The 17,298-nt window shown below is 39.7% G+C and overlaps 1 protein-coding gene across 4 annotated transcripts; it reads left to right on the forward strand.

Moving 5' to 3' along the window:
• The first annotated feature begins 87 nt into the window (after positions 1-87).
• LOC140652601 (serine/arginine-rich splicing factor 5-like) lies at positions 88-17,087 on the forward strand. 4 transcript variants are annotated; one of them, XM_072863556.1, is made up of 8 exons: positions 88-244; positions 2,601-2,739; positions 6,294-6,364; positions 7,153-7,239; positions 9,542-9,614; positions 13,453-13,526; positions 14,488-14,598; positions 15,572-17,087. In XM_072863556.1, exons 2-8 carry the CDS (start codon positions 2,614-2,616, stop codon positions 15,861-15,863), a joined length of 834 nt encoding a protein of 277 aa, XP_072719657.1. In that variant the 5' UTR covers positions 88-244; positions 2,601-2,613; the 3' UTR covers positions 15,864-17,087. The 4 variants fall into 4 exon arrangements, with proteins under 4 accessions (XP_072719657.1, XP_072719659.1, XP_072719660.1 ...); XM_072863558.1 differs by having other exon boundaries at positions 15,575-17,087; XM_072863557.1 differs by lacking the exon at positions 88-244 and adding an exon at positions 373-599.
• The last annotated feature ends 211 nt before the right edge of the window (positions 17,088-17,298 follow it).

The following is a 17,298-nucleotide window of genomic DNA, read 5'->3' on the forward strand; positions in this document are numbered from 1 at the left end:
GGAGCCGCCGGACCGGCCCCAGCGCCTACACCTCCCAGCGTGCAACGGTGCCGCCCCGGGAGCGGGGCGCGGCCGGGGGCTGCCGCGCGGCACGCCGGGAGTTGGAGTCGGGCGTTGGCGGTTGCGCAGCATCCGTTGGGGGCGCGCGGCGGTGTTGGTCTCTCGGAGGAACAAGGCAGCCATTGCCGCCGCGGCCGGGAAGAGTGGTTTCCTCACGGCCCGCAGGACTCAGCGCTCGGCGACGGTGAGCGGCTGCCCCTCCTTGGCTCGCTCGGTGGCGGGAGGGCCGGGGGAAGGTCGAGTTGCGAGCAGACTTGGTGCAGCCGGGCCCTGCTGCGGGGCGGGGACGGGCCCGGCCTTCCTTGTGGCGGCGCCGGGCTGAGGGGGAGGAAGCTGCTCTCGGAGGCCTCGCTGGCGCCGCGCAGCGCCGCTGGCCCGGGCGCTCGGCGGGGGGCCGCTGGCGGTTGGGTGATCGAGGCGCGACGGCAGCGGGCCGGGGGGCCGCCGCGCTTCATCGCTGCCCCGCGGCTTTGCGGAGGGGAGGGCTGATCCCGGCTGTTGTGCTCGGAGGGATGGCTGGGAGCCGTCGGGGCTTGAAGGTGAGTGTAAAGCTTTCGCGTCCGCCGCGAAGAGCGGGAGGGGCGATCGCCACTGGGTGGGCCGACGCCTCGGTGGCGGTGAACCCAAGGAGAGGGTCCTCCTGCCTTGGGGAGGCGGCGAGTCTAGCGCAGCCCTGTCCCGTCTCGACTTTTTAAAAAGGCGAACAAGCAGATGGTCTTTTGCTGCGGTCCCGTGCTTCCCGAGTGCTTTTAGGCCAGCATGTTTGATCTTGTGAGCCACTAGTGAGCAAACGCGGTTGCATTGTGCTAGGAACAACGTGTGAAGCGCTGCGACTTGCAGGTGTCGATACAGATCTCAAATCCATTGTGCTCCCTGATGTTTGAGTAAATAATGCATGAACAGGTAGTTTGCACGCTTTAGCTGTATCTGTGGTACTCTCAGGCAGTCAGTTCCATCCACCCCATGTTCATTTCCTTCTGTTATTCCTCTCTCCTCCCCACCTTGTTTTTCTAGAACTAAGAACTAAAAGTAATGAACAGCAGTTATGCAGTCGTTTTAATCTGTCAAATCACCCAAAATGAGTAATGTTGCCAGAGTGACTGTTCTTACCGTGTTTTAAAGCACATAGTTATGTAAGTCTGTCCTTCCTCTGCAAAGGGCTGTCTTTCCCTTAATACCCACTGCTGGCCTTGCTAGTGTTTGTGTGGTAAGGGTGCATCGGGAAAACAGTCTGTCGGAAGACTAGCTACTCTGGAAGGGAGGTGAATCAGTCCTCTGAGCTGGATTTCCATGTGGGCATAAAAATGCAAGTGTGGGCACAAAGGAGGGAATGGTTACAAAGGGCAACGTAGGCCCTTGTAGGAGAAGCACGGAACTTTTCACGTGACTAAATAGCTGTCACCTCAGGTTGGTGGTTCGGGGACAGTTTAGGCGAAGTAAGTGCTGTCACACTTCTACCCCTCACCCCGTACGAAACTCTACACCTTGTCTTCCAAAGTTCTGGTACTTCTCTGGTGGCACAGTGAGCCCGAGTGAAGACGCTAATCAATAGAAACCTAATGGGTATTAACACAGAAGGTAAATCACGCAGATTCAAAGTACTGCATCCAAATTGTCTTGAACTACTTTCACAGCTAACGTGATATGTTGTCTGTTTCCTCTGTCTGCTTTACAGTCCAGTCTTGTAATATAAGATCACATTGTATTTCCACTCCTTAGGGCTTGGATTCCTTGTTTTTTGTATGATGGAAAGCTGAGCCAAATAATTAATATTTTCCAGTCACAAGAACTTAAAAATTTCTAGATCACATAAACTGAAAAAGTGACATACTCGAGGTAAACAATGGAGCTTCCCTAAAATAAAGATCTCAAATTATGTATCCTGGATCAGTAGATGGTTTTGAAAATCTGAATATCTGAAATAGTCTTTGTTTTTGCCGTTGTTGAAATCTCATAATAACAAAATGTTTCTTCTTCATAACTTGATAGACTGTTAAAATAAGATATTTTATGGTTAGTGCAAATCGAAATAATTTGATTACTACCATTTATCTTTCGGATGCTTATATAACTTCTATTGCAGCAATCCTTTCAGGTGAAAGCAAACGTTTGAGAATGTTTTATGTCGTTATTCCAATGATTAGCATAACAGTTTTGTTCTTTTTTCTTTTTTTTTAAACTGTTGCTAGCCCAGCAAATTAATCTTGGAGCTTATAGAGTGGGTTTTTTCATGCTCTGTGGTACAAAAGCATTATTAGTGCAGCAACAAACAAAAACATTTGTTTCAGATACAAGAAGTCTTTAAGTTGTATGACTAAAAAGGACAAAGCTGGGAGTTCTGTGTAGGTTCTGCTAGAATTCAGTAAGACAGGATTTTCTCACTTCTCTGACTATAGAGAAGAATTGGGTCTTTAACATATATACCTGGAGGATGATAAAATCAAATCCCATTTAACCAAGATTTCTGAGATGTAAAAGTGATCTTAGTCACCCTATTTTAAGTTTGTTAATCTGATAAACAGTGCTGGTTTTTTTCTTAGCATCAACCTTAAGATGAGTGGCTGCCGTGTCTTTGTTGGACACTTAAGCTCACGTGCTCGGGAACGGGATGTGGAGAAATTCTTCAAAGGATATGGACGCATACGAGAAATCCATCTTAAAAATGGATTTGGATTTGTGGTAAGTAGTACCTTATTTTTCTTTCTCTTGCTTGCAGGTACTAGCCTTGCTAGGCTGATGTCAAGGAAGGGAAGATGCTTAAGAACATGATAGTTCCAATGGGAAATGGAAAATAGTATACATTTCAGACTGCTTTTCAGATGTTGGGATTACGGTTTTACCTGGGTTTGGCCAGATTTTGCTCAAAATCTTGGTAATATTCTAGCTATATTAAATGCATTGTCTGATCATAGTCTTCCATGGATTTAAATTTTCTCCCTTATTTCTGAAGACAGTATAAATATCCTGTTATGACATTACAAAACTTGACAAAGTCTTGACCTGGAGAAAAGTTTATACAGAGTCACTCATGTTCCTCTCTCACTGCTTCTAGTCTGCTTGGTCGTATCTCTAAATAATGGCCTGACATAAAAGCAAAGTAGTTGGCTAAGACAACGGGTGTAATAGGTGCTTACTGTTGGATTTAACCAGCACAGCTTTTAACTCTTGTGCAGCTAAAGTTAGGCACATTTGCTATCAATATGTGGTCACAGGGTGTATGTGTCTGTCAGACTATGAAATTAAATACACAGTTCATTGGATCTTAGTTTCCTACCACTGCTTTCTAGAGCTCTATGCTCCTAAACTGTTGTCCAAATTTTTACAGCTTTACAGGTTCCCAAGTTGACTCAGGATTGGCCTGTTTCTTAACTATGATCTCCTGAGAACTGAGAATTAGCTGTTCTGCAGCACTGAGTTCAAACTGGAAAGGTTGATACTGCCCTTGCACTATGGCAAGCTTGAATGCCATTCGTTCTGCCCAGATCAATCCCTTGAGTGAAGCTATGGGAAAAGAACAAAAAAACAGGCTTTGCCTACTTTAGTTTCATACGAGTATTACTTCTTGACTCCTGCATGTGCCGGTTCCTGATTGCCCTGCAGTATGAGCTACTCCTCGTTGACTGCCAGTGGGTAAATACCTGCCTCTTAAAGTCGGGAGGTAAATGGCCCATCTAGATGTGAGCCTGAGTTTATTTAGTGTGTCCTTTCCAATTGCTGCTATTTCTCAATCACCTTTCTGTGAGCATTCCTCTTCTTTTCCTGGGCAGGGCTGTTGACTCATTCAGGAACAACTTCTGTTCAACTCCTGTACGTGAGTCAGCCAGCCAACCATCCTTCCTCTTTTCTCCAGTTCCTAGGCAGAAGCATTTTCTTTTCAAAGCTCACTAATAAGCTTGAGTAATCGTCGCATAAGTCTGTCTAAAAAATTTAATTGTTCTCATGATGAAGAATTTTTTCCTTACATCTGAACAAAACTTCCCCCCCTTTGCCTGTCGTCCCATCACGGTGCACCCACATGAGGAAAGCATTTCCATCATCTCTCTAACCGTGTTTTAGGTATTGGAAGACTCTGACTAGATCCCCTTTGAGCTGCCTTTTCTTCAGGCTGAACAAACACGGCGCTCTCAACCTTTCTTTGTTCTCCAACCTTCTGATCAGTTTTGGTGGCCCTTTGCTGGTCCCACTCCAATTTTTCAGTGTCTGTCTTGAGCTGGAGGGGCCAAAACTGGACACAGTGTTCCAGGTGTGGCTTAACAAATGCCAAGTAGGGTAGAATAATCCTACCCCTTGGTCTGCTGGCTGTACTCTTACTGATGCAGCCCAGGACGTGGTTTGCTTTCATTGTGGCAAGGCCACACTGCTGACTCACGCTTAGCTGACTCTCCACAAGGATTTCCATGTCCTTTTCAGCAGAGCTACACGCCAGCCACGGAAACCCCAGCCTGTTCTGCTGCTTGGGATTATTCTATCCCAGGTGCAGGACTTCACATTTATCTTTTGCTAAAACTTGCGATTGTTGTTGGCCTTATCTTTCAGCCTGTCAAGGTCTCTCTGTGTGATGGTTTTTCCTTCTGGTATATCTATTTCTCCTTCCACTTTGGTGTTGGCTACAAAATTGGTGAGGGTGCACTCAGTCCTGTCATCCAGATATAAATACACTGAATAGTAGTATCCTTTGCAGTACCTCACTTGTGATGGGCTGTCAGTTCATCTTTGCTTTCGGTTATTTAAAATCTATTTATAAAACCTCTTACAAAACCAAGCGATTCTGATTTAACATTGTTGTAGTATTAAAAGCACGTTTCATTGTGCTTGATTGAAATCATTGCTTGATTTTTGAAACCTGATTAAATTTACTTAAATTCTGTAGATTTCAGTGCAGAATGTTTTCAAACTTCACACCATAAAGCTAGTATATAAAGCTAGATAGACTCGCAGTCATTCAGTTTGTTAGAAACTAGCTGAAATCATGGGAGTTGTAGGTCCTAACTATTGATACTCTTAAATGCTGGGCCTAAATGAATTTCCTCAAGATAATCTTTGCATCATCATGCAAGATGTGTGATGTTTCACTTCGTAGTGAAACACATTTCAGTGCAGAGGGGGGAAGATTGCTTAAGCCAGTATCGCTTCTGAAAAACTGTTTATAGTTACGCAAATGCTTTCTTCAACTCAAGAGGGTTCTTCTCTGTTGTTCATTGCTTTCAAGCTGCAGTTCCACTTTTTTTTTTCCTCCATGCACGCTCTTGGTTCAAGCAGTCCCTACCCAGCTGCTTGTTCTCACTGCTTTATTTCTTTCCTTTCTCCCTTTGCCTTACATGGTGTTACCACAGTTGTTCAGCCACATAATGAACCTACCTGGGAAGCTGATCTAGTTGAAAAATAACACTGTCTTTTTCACCCCACCTCCTGCACAAAGTGTGCTTTTTTTCATCTGGATAGGTTTCTTGACCTAGTTTCCTGCAGAGCTGTACAAACATCTTTTGCCAAGAATCAGTGGGCTGGATAGTGGGCAGAGGCTACTCAGGCTGACTAAAGCAGCATTGCTGCCAAAAGCAAAGTGACAGATTCCGTTGCAACAGTATATGGAATTGCATATTATAGCTGATCCAGACCCACAGGTGGCCAGTGCTGAAAAGGGGCTTATGTTTCTCACTCTTTTAACACAGGCACCTTTTTGCCAGGCTAGTGAGCCGAATTCGCTCAGAAAAAAATCAGAAGGGCTTTTTTTCTGCTTCACTCTTTCTTTGCCAATTCAGTAAGAATTGAATGAGCCCCAGCACTCTTAAAAGGGTTTTGGGAGCACACAGCGCTCCTGCTTTTGGTTGCAGTTCATCAGCTTGTGCTGTTACATAGGATTTCTTTGTATGTAGGGCTGTGTTTTAAACTGTATGTGTTGAAGTAATCCCCCCGCCTCTCTCACAAAAAGTATTTTAGATATTTCTGTAATAAACCAGGTCATTTAATTAATTTATTTTATATAGGTCCTGCAAATAGTTATACTGAAACAACCGAGGAAGGCAAAAGGAGTTTGCGGGGTGGAGGGAGAAGAAATGGTCATGAACGGGAACATCTTGGCTTTTCAGTCATAAATGTACTAGGAATCCACTTCCTTGTTCGAAGTTCTGGCTGATACTTGCTTCAGAAATGTAAAATTTATAAAGAAAACATGTTTCCTAGCATTTGAATATACTATGAGGGAAAATACTTCTTTATTCCTATTTTCTTTCTAGGAATTTGAAGACCACAGGGATGCTGATGATGCAATTTATGAACTAAATGGTAAAGAGTTGTGTGACGAAAGGTAAGCTTGATACCATAATTTCCCTTGAGAGCAGCAAAAGTGCTTTGCATCCAAATACAGTGCATTAGCTTGTGCTCTGACACCTGTTTCTTGTGGCTCTGTGGTGGGCTACACCTTCCATAACTTCAGCTAAAGAGATTCATTGGGATCCTGGCTACAGTCTTATGGAAGGCAAAGATAATTTGGGACAGGAGGAGGGGTGGTTTGGAGCAGGGCTGACTTGTCTCCACTTGCATTTACTTCTCCTTCAAAGCTAACTCAAGGTCTTGTCACTAGAAATATTAGTAAAAGTGAATTGAACTTATCTTTTTGCTATTTATCTGTCTGTTGACTTCAAAATAAAAATTACTGTAACATACCTTGACTGTAGTCCACATTGTTGCAAACTGAAGGGCAACACTCCAAATGATGAGAGGCTATCATCAACTTCTTTTCTGATTATGGAAGTTGGGTTTAGGTCATTAGGTTATTATTACATTTTGGTACTCTTTTCCTTCTGTGATTACTCTTGGGCTCTGGTTGAGCAGTTTTAATTGTTTCAGTCTGAATTACAGACCCATGACAATTGTCATGAAAGTCTGAGGGAGATGAATGAGACAAGAGAATACCACTGTTCTGGCTCTTTAAGAAGTGCCAGTGGCCGTGTTATAAATCATTGCTTGCAACGGCAAGATAATTCTTGTTTGTGCACATGTGCTTCCAGTTGCAAAAGATTTAAGTCAGTGTCAAATACTTAAAGTTTGTGTTTTATGTTTTGTTTGCTTGTTTTGTTTTGTTCCTATCATAAGGGTTACAATTGAGCATGCTCGAGCCCGAAGAGGAAGGGGCAGATTCCCACAACGGTTCAGTTATTACCAGTCGCAGAGTGGATCTAGGTAGGTGGTCTGGACTCTTGTTTCCTACAAACAGAGTAACTGAAGAACTGTACTGAAATACTGTTTTCTTCTTGTGGTTGGAGTTAGGGTTCCAGCTCTGTTTCCTTGTATAGCTTCACAAAAGAAGTTTTATGTTCTCAAACCTTGGAGGTCCATTACTATTATTTACCTCCTCTGGCTGAGGAGAATGTGGATTTTAAAGCAGTTTAACTGGCTCGCAGAGGTTCACAAACCTGTTATGAAATGCTCCCTCTCCATGTTGTAGGCACTACATTGGTCTTGCTTCCTGCTGTTGTGTAAATGATGTGAAGGAGTAATGCTGCAGTTGGATTGGCTGTTTTTAAGACTAAATCAAGAAAAATGCCAGAGCTTCCCTATTGAGGCTTTTGTCATTAAACTGAGCTTACAGGCTAAGTAGGATTATTGTAGGGCAATAGTTCAAGGTATTTACTGTCTAACCAAGCTTTCACATTTCCAGTTGTATGGTTATCAAAATGCTTACTTCAGCACAGCGTACAAGAGGAACTGTATTTGAGAAACAGTGCTAGGGCACAAGACACTGGTGTGTGCAAAAGTGTTTAAATACCAGTTAACTAAGTTTGCTGACTGAGCAGGTGCCTTGCTGAAGGAGAGCCTCTGTCCAACAATGGAATCTGAAAAAGAGGACGTAGCTCATATCTAGATTACCTGTAGTGGACATACAGTATTTGTGGAGTTGTTCACTTTCAATAATTTGAGCCAGTGGTGAACCTTGCGACAGCTTGCAGTGGAGTTTGTGGAAGTTCTGCAGATTTGCATATATTCCACCAAACAACTACACATTACATCTTTGTACTTTATCTCTGCCTGTGTGAAGTAAAATATGTATGGTATAATTTACTCTGTCGAAACATTTATAGCTGTGGCCTATGCAGAGTAGAGTTTGGAAGAAAGATGAAGACTAAACTGACATAAACCTCTGCGTTTGTTTCAAAGTCAGAATTGCTGCCAGTTACAAACCAGTGTCTGGAGCATCTAATTTGCATATGCAAGTATGCTAATTAGATTATTTTTTCTTTAGTGGCAGTAACCTTGATGCGGTAGAATTGGTCCGAGGTCCAGGCTAAAAGTGGACTTTAAAAGTAGGAAGTGTGATTGAAGGTCGTGGGCATCTGACGTTGTAGTCATGTTCATGACGTCAGACTGCCGATGCCAGACAGGAAGAGACTGCGGTTTGCAATAATGGAAAAATGAGACTCAGCCTGCCAGTTTTGGGACTCTGGGACCTCTGTTTAAATGCCTGGAAGATCTGGATGTTCTGAAAAAAATTGGGACACTTTGAGGTATGCACTGAAATGAAATTGCCTATGCTTCAGTGTACAAATCAATACGCACAATTTAGGATTATGTTTCTATAGGAGAAGATGAGAATAATTTTCTCTAAGGTCAGTGTTCTTGAATCTTTTTGTAGTAATACAAAGTAGTGCCATTGTTAGAATCCTGCATTACTTGTCAAAAGGCTGGCATACCTTTTTCCATAGTTCTCAGATCCCTTTGGATTCAGAATGACTAGGATTGGCAACATAAATGACCTGCAAGGGCAGTGTTCTTTCCAGATGTCTTACTCTTCTGTATGAACATTTTCAAGCCACACTTTCATTTTTGAGAGGGTCTTTACTTTTTGGTTAAGTAAAAAACATTGACTTTCATTCAGGAACTGTAAACTGCCACAGTTATTTCAGAGCAACCAGTTATTTAGCTCTCGTTTTACTAAAATAAGAATATTTCTACCCACAAAAATATCTAATATAGGTCATGGTGGCATTTATAAATATTAATAAGTGATTTGGAATTTAGAAGCGTGACCTAAGATGCCTTTAAATTGTGCCTTCTATCTCCCTGACATAAAGCAGAATTTATCCTACCAACCAAAAAACATAAAATAAATTACCCTTTACATGAATATCCTCCAAAACCATATGTGTGAGCCAAGCCTGTCAAATACCAAAATTAAACTAATTTTCTTTACATTATTGTCATTCTACTAGGCACTTATTTCGGTGTATCTGGAAAAAATGGCAGCTATATTGACTGCCTTGGTATAAAGTTCTTCATCAAAATCCTTTTTAATCCCCTCGTAGCAGCTCTCTTCTTGTAGTGGACTCTTAAATATATTGATTAGGGAGAATCAAATCTACAGTCCAGCAACAAGGAAAATACTTAAATCTCTCAGCAAACTATAGAAAACATCAGATTTCTTAAGTTCTAAATTCCTTACACTGGAGACTTTTTCCTTTTTTTCTTTTCCTCTGAACTCTTCTAGCCGGTACGGACCTCCTGTTCGTACTGAACACAGGATCATAGTTGAAAACCTATCGTCCCGTATCAGCTGGCAGGTGAGTTAACATCTTATCTTCTTTTTTTACACCTTATTTTCCTAACCTGTAAATAGACTGCTCTCAGCCTAATTTCTTAATAAAGCCATCATAAATATTTAACCTGAATAAAAAATAAGCAAAAAAGCTTCAGTGATTGCTAAAAATTAGCATTCAGACACTTAAAGAAGTCTTTTGTTTCACAGCTGTGCAAATAGTTCTATAACTAGATTTTGTAGTTTTGGGAACTGATTCTTGCTTACTTGTGTTTACCAACTCATAAAACTTCTGAAGACTCTAGATTGTTTCGAAATTATTTAAGCATAGCATCCATTCAAACCACGTCATCCTTTTGTATTGTTATACCTGGAAGTGCATGCCTTTGTTTTGAGTGAAATTTATGGTCTTTTCTTATGTTTTGCAAAATATTTTTGTGACATGATGCATGATTGAGAAGTCTGGTAATATGTCATTAATAAAGGGAATCATAAGAAAGTTACTGTGTAAAGTATGCTTACTGTAGATATTATTAAAAACCCCCAAACTTTCAGTAATGGTCTTTTGAAGCTTTCTTACCACCTTTCTTTTTTTTTTTCCCCACCCCTTGCTAATGTTTTGCTAATTTTTAGCTGGCTTTTAACAGAATAACCATATAATAAATTCCTTTAGTTGTGTTCTGTGTAATATACAGTCTATAGAAAGTTTACTTTTTAAGGGCATAGCAACAGATGCTATTTACAAAAGGTAAGTGAATAGTGGAGTTTAGTCTTGTTCATTAACCTTTATATTCTTTGAATAAAGGGACTTTAATTAGGGTACTGAAAGATGCAGTAGAACATGTTGAATGTTCAAAGCCTTGGTCTTGCAGCTAAATCCGCATGAGGAGGCTGTTTGGCTTGCCTGGAGCTCCACTAATGTGTTTCATAAGAGCTTGGGTACAGTCCATGCAGATAAACGGTTGAACTAGGTTTGTTTATCTTCTGCATGACAGGTTCAAAAGGTTCATAATTGTACAGTTGTGTTAATTATTGAATAACTAAGAAAACAACTTCTGAGTTGATGTGATGAGCAAGTGGATTTCATCTAAATATCCTCTGGGTATGCTATGCAGTTATGTATATGAAGAGACTGTTATAAAACACAGTGCTTGGAAACAACAGTAGGGAGCAGAGTAGTAAGCTAGAATGGAGCGTTGAGGGGAGTAAATCCTATAATGCTGTTTGGTGTTAAATTCATAACTTGAAAAAAAAAATTGTTTCTTGTGAATATTTATAATGGCTTTATGTGTACTTACCATTTTAGACTGAAGCCCACCCAATTCAGATTTCATACTGATGAATCTTTAGGATTCTAATTAAATGTTTTAATGACTTTCTTAAATATATGATAAGTTAGCATAAGATACTTTACTTCTTGATACCTGCCTAAATAGAAATCATTTGAAGCTAACATCCATATGCAAGCCTCATTTAGTTTTGAAGCTGTACTGCTTTGATACTGACTATAGTGTTTTAACTTCTTTTAACTATGCTACTTACACAACAGATTAAAATAGCTAATACATTAACAGTAGTGGCATTATTCTTTCTTTCTAATCCCTGAGCTTCTAGCAAGCACAATTGATATGGAACCTTGCTTTAAAACTTATGCGCATGATTTCATCTTTGGTGTGCGCAGATCCCCATGCTTTGAGAACTTCTGTCTCCTTTAAAAGTTACTGTGTTGGGATATTTAAAAACAAACCACAGATAAAATTTGTATTCAGATCAGTTTCCTCAAATTGTTGACTTTATTGTTAATAGATAATCTCATATCTAAGTAGTAGACAAACTGTCAGAATTCTCCTTATTTTAGCAAGCATATATTTCTGCATGTTCAGAGCTTCGCAACCACCCTCATTAGTTTTTCAGTATCTGTGAATTTTCAAGCAGTTGGGAAAAGCAGATCTGTGTTACATCAAGATGTAATTTTTAATATCTGTTTTTCCTGTTTATGGTTGTCCTACACCTTATTTTCCTTTGCTGCTAAGGTCAACAGGGTATTCTTGTGCTGTTTAAGGTGAACCAGCACAGTAAACTTAGGATAAAATTTGACTGTTCCACTGGTTAAGTAAAACCAGATAACTTTAAAACATTCCCCTAATAATAGCAAATACTCTGAGTCTTTCTAACACATGCACACTTACTCACTTGTGAGCAATAATGTTGGCATCTTAATCATGTTGACATTACTATTAGAAATGATATTTCATTATGATCCTTAGGATTCAGCGTATAGTGTGGCAAGTCTGTGGAGGCCTCTATTTTAAAGCCTAAAGTTATTAAATGAGAAAATAATTATGTAGGCTAACATTTTCTAACTTCCTTTTGCCTTACCAGTCCTGATCTGGTTAAGCTCTCATTGACTTGAGCAGAGCCAAAATGTTGTTCTTCATCTCTAAATTGGGATAAACATACTGATGTTGAAATACTACTTTTAATGGTGCTGTAGGGCCCATTTTTCATTTGTTATTAAGGTTTCTTTGTGATAAGCACATGTGAAACAAGGAAAATAACTACTAGTTTGCATATGCCAGGTTTTAAAATAAAATTATTGAATTTTAATTAAAAGATGAGATAAAACTAAACCTTCTTATACTCTGTGGCAAATGTTCTAAAGTTTTTCTTGGCTTTTTGTTTTGTAGTCTTTTCTTTTTAAGCACATTTCTAACCAAGTACATTTTGAACCTCTTCTAACAACCTTGATTTGGTTAACCCTCATTTTTCTTGTGTGGAGGAAAAAGAACCAAAGATTTGGGGGTTTTCTAGTGGCTGAAATTCTAGGGTTTGGCCTGTTCTGAATTTTCCTTTTGGTTCCTATGACACTCCTGTTTTTTGGCGATCTAGATCTTGGTTTGCCTGGGTTTGATCTCGATTGGCTAGCACAGATCATCCTCGGGTTCTTTAGCCACTTCTGGAGACTGGAGACTATGTCCAGTGCTTTCAGGGCCTCTGGTACCTCCGTGAAGCATATTGCTATGAGCCATCACTCTGCCTTTCTCATGTAAGAGAGTTCCTCTTGGCCAGCTAGGTATTGGACAAGCAACTCTTTGCTTAAGGTACCTTCTTATATCATCTGCCACTTGTGGCATGTTGCGGTAAGTAGTCTGGGATTATAAAATACCAGATACTATTTGGTTAAAAGTACTGCTTTAACTTATACAAATGTTTAGCTTTTTAGTGACCTTTTACATTATTTGTTTGTACTTTATCCTATTGCTGAGCAAGTAATTTTACCGTGCCTGCGTGTTTAGCCTCCATTAAGTTAAATACAAGGGTGTCTATTGACGTGGCACTGTAGTGTGACAGATATTCAAGTGAAATATAAGAATTTTTTCCCTTTGTAAAATTATTCATTATGTAGTAATTACACCTCTTTGCTTTTAATTTTGCTGTGAAGTTGGGGGAGGTGAGCATATAGAATGAATTTGTCTACGTATATTGGATTGTCATTTAACTGGGGTGTTAGTCATGAAAATTTGCATTTAATACTACGTTGCTTTTCATCTGTTATAGTTCTGATTTCAGTGCATATGTTTAAGTATTGCGTTGTGTTTTCATAACATCTGGTTTTGGGATGCAGGATTATTTTAAAAGCAATATTTTATTCACTGTAGTTGTAAAAATGAGGGATCCTTTCTATATGTAGCTGCTATTACATAGGCTGTTTCAGAAACTTTTTTCTAAATTGTATGTATTTATATATAAGAATATAAAAGCATTAAGCAGTTTTAGCAGAGGAAGTTTTAGGAGGGTATTACTTACTGCTAGCTGACTCATTTGTGTCCTATTTAAGGCTAAAACATTAACTTTTGCTGCAGGACTTGAAAGATGTCATGAGAAAGGCAGGGGAGGTGACCTATGTGGATGCACACAGAAACAACAGGAATGAAGGGTAAGTTCATTTTGTGTCTAAATCTGTATGATAACTGAAACTGTTAAAGGCAAGATTATCCTTGTAATAGAAAAGAAATGAAACATGAATCTATGGTGTGGATTAGATGCTGAAATTTCTCCAATTTAAAAAAACAAAACACAAACTGTCAGTAAGTCGGAGTTCAGAAGTGGTATTGAACTCAGTCTCTACTCTCTACTGTGAAAACAATGTGTCAAAGCAGAAGGGGAAGGGAGAATATCTTTCAACAGTTGAGTTCTGCTGTCTTTGACATAGGGTTATTTATGTATAATCATTTATGATCTGACTCCTGAGGCTAAAATACCTCCTGTCTGTGGCTGCTTTGCAGTGGTTCAACAGTCAAAGTCATGGGAAATGAACATAACCAATCTCCATAGGGAATACCTAGCTGCCTGCTCTCCATTCTTAATTTTGCAGACTACAAAGGACCTGCAAGAGAAAGCAGGAGAGAGGGAAGTATGAATAGAGCGTCTGTGCTGGCAAAACAGTGCTCTAGGGCCACTGCAAGCAAATGCAACTTAGACTTTTTTTGAGAGGAAAACAAATTAAAAAAAAAAAAAGAGGGGATTTTTCTCTTCACTGTTAAAAATCTAAGTAGGGCAGGAGAGTCTGCAAGTTTTATTTTGTTTCTTGGACAGCTTTAGAATGCAGTTTAGTGGAGGACTGAAAGATAATTCCTCAGCTGGTGCAGGTTTGTGTAGCTTCCTGGATTTTCTCCATCTCTTTGCAGATGAGAGTTCTGGTAATGTTTAAGAAGATGTGAAAGGTATGGATGGCTAGGACTGTTAGTGTCATATTTTCCTGTTAACCAAGTTAAAAATTAGCTTTCAGAAGATAAAACATCAAGCTGTGAATCAACAGATTGAAAAAGGTCCAAACTTGTTCTCCTTGCTTTTTCAGTTTCTCTGAAACTTCTTCTTTTTTTCCTGATGGTATACAGGGTTGTGGAATTTGCATCTTACAGTGATATGAAGAGTGCACTGGAAAAATTGGATGGCACTGAGCTGAATGGACGCAGAATTAAACTGACTGAAGATCATAGAAGGCATAGGTATGTCACCTGACCTGATACAATTCTGCTGAGGGCATGGATTTGGGTAGTATTGATGCCAAAGTTTTATTATCTAATTCTTTGGCCCCAAGCTAAATATCACCGCACAGAACCACGTTCTAGCAGTGTAAACAGATTTAGATAAGAACTAACTTGCTGAAAACAGGGTAAATAGAACACTTTTGTATGAGAGTAAGGAAATTTTTTTTAAAAAAGATAAAACGATATTTAAATTAAAGGACTTTGAAAAAAACCTATGCATTTTGGTATTAAAAGCCTTTTAATTTAATGGAAAGCTGCTTCACAGTCCTGTGAAATGTCTCCCAAATAGTTGTGAAAGCCACCATTTTCATGAGAATAAAATAAAAAGAGATAGCTTGCTTGCATTATTCCCAAAGCAGGTCTGCCATTTAGTTATTAAAAAAACGTTAGCTGCAGCTCTTTCATTATCTCTTAAAAATAAATCCATTTCTTTCATGAAAAAAGGGATGCATAACTTAGAGAAGGTGTTAAACTCTCAGGCCTTAAAGTGTGCTGGTGTTCCATGCCTTTAGAGACTTTTTTAGCATCTTGAAAGAAACCCTAACTAATTTACATGGGCATTTCTAGAGAGAATAAATACTACACGTATGAATTTTCATTTCTGTGCTTTTCTTGATAAATGGCAAAAAATTTGTTTGTCTCCTCCCGGTGGGGGCAGGGAGAAGACATCTTTTATTAGGCAGTTCATATTTTGCCAAGCTAGCAGAGAATGTCAAGGCCAGCAGTTCCTGCTAGCCTTGGCCTAAGAAGATATTGTTGTGATGGAGCATAACAGAAATCTAGCAGCACTCTGAAATAACTGAATGCTGTGCGTAGCACATTCAGATGTTCAGATGGATATGCTGTGCATACAAAATAGTTGAGAATTTAAATTGAGTATTTTAAATTTAGTAGGAAGTAAGACTACAGCGTTTAATTGTGTTTCTCTTAGAAGCAGATCTCGATCAAGGAGTTACTCAAGATCTCGCAGCAGGTCCAGATCTACAGGATCTTCCAGATCGGACAGCCGGTCCAGGTCCAGGTCCAGATCAAGGTCCAGGTCTAGGTCTCGCTCTCGATCCCGGTCCCGATCTCGATCCCGGTCTCGTTCTCGCAGTCGTACACCTAAAAAGAGTTACTCCCAGAAAAGCCACCGCTCCAGCTTGCTAGCTTCTTCCCCATCTCCCTCTTCTTCTAAAAGAAAATCTCGTTCTAGGTCCAGCTCTGGTCATAGCCGTAGTTAACCTGCTCTTAGAGATGTATTAATGCATTTAATTTGATTCAAGTTTCTTGAAGACTTGAGACAAATTATACATGAGAACTGGGAGGGGGAGTGTTAACATGATGAAAGGGTAACCTCCTCTTACATTGCCAAAGTGCCTGTCATCAAATAGGCCATCTCTGTGAGGAGGGGCTGTCAGCTTTCTCCTTTCAGTGAAGTCTGGAGTGGGAAGTATTTTTTATTTTTTTTTCCCCTGCTATTAGTAAACATTTCTATCATAGATATATTATGTACATATAATGCTGAGGTAATGGGATGAGACAATACGCTGCTTTCTCCCTCTCTTGCCCCCCACTTTCCCCTCCACCTTCAAGGCCTTTGACTTCCAAAATACTACGTTAGCTTTTGTCCTTGGTATTAAGTCCGAGAACAGGAAGTAGATTTTATTCCCTTAAGGTTCTGTGGCTACTTTTCTGTGTGAGGATGAATGGACCAGCTGAATTTAGTTTAGAGTTTTCCCTGTTGCTTGGCTTAACAAGCTGTTTAAGTTCCAGCTTTAAATGACCTTGATAATATGCTTAATTTGCAACAGACTTTCAGGAATACACATCGGTCAGTTGAATATTGCTCATTTGGATAGTGAATCAATGCAATGTTAAGCAGTAATGAAAGCTGGAATTTCCTGTTAAAATGAGATGTACCATCCAGATGTCAGGATTATTGGGGATCCATTATAATAATTTTCCAGTAATTCACTAGTATGTGGTATTGTATGTAGAGGCCTTATTTGACAGGTGACTCCATAAAACTGCACAGAAATGTCAATATGCATGTCCATGTTTTTGATGTTTATAAAAGTGACATAGCTTTCATACCCAAAAGTATGATACCGAATAATGTGTGTATGACTAGCAATAGTCTTGATGGAAAGGAAGGTTATTTTAGTAATGACAGCAGAAAAAAATCCCAGGAAAAGTGTAGTCAGTTGTGACAGGAAAAGTTAATCATGTTAAAGCGTAAAGAGGATAATTTCTTTAAATCTCCTGAATGCACAGTTGTTTTGATTAATAGAAATTTCCGCTGCAGATACTGTTCGTTCTTATAATTTGGAATTAGATGATTTTTTTTTAACTTCTGTATCATTAAAGAAGGGAAACATTTTCGGAAAAATATGTAAATTAATCCCAAAGGCTTACATGTGTTTAAATGTACCATTCCTAATAAAATAAAACCTTTTTCTGGCTTACTTTGCAGTTTTGTTTAGTAATGTTACTGTTGATGTTGTTCACTTCCTACAATCTTGCAAACATAATCACAAGGAAGTTTATTTGAAGGTGTACCCATATGGAAGCAAGCAGAATGTAAGCTAGAAACCAGTTATGACACGTAAGTAACCAGATGCTGACTAATAGGAGGGCAGGATAGGATTTTACTGTCATAGCCATCAATGGCTGTTT

This window comes from Ciconia boyciana, chromosome 6 (assembly GCF_034638445.1).
Source record: "Ciconia boyciana chromosome 6, ASM3463844v1, whole genome shotgun sequence".
Classification (NCBI taxonomy): Eukaryota; Metazoa; Chordata; class Aves; order Ciconiiformes; family Ciconiidae; genus Ciconia; species Ciconia boyciana.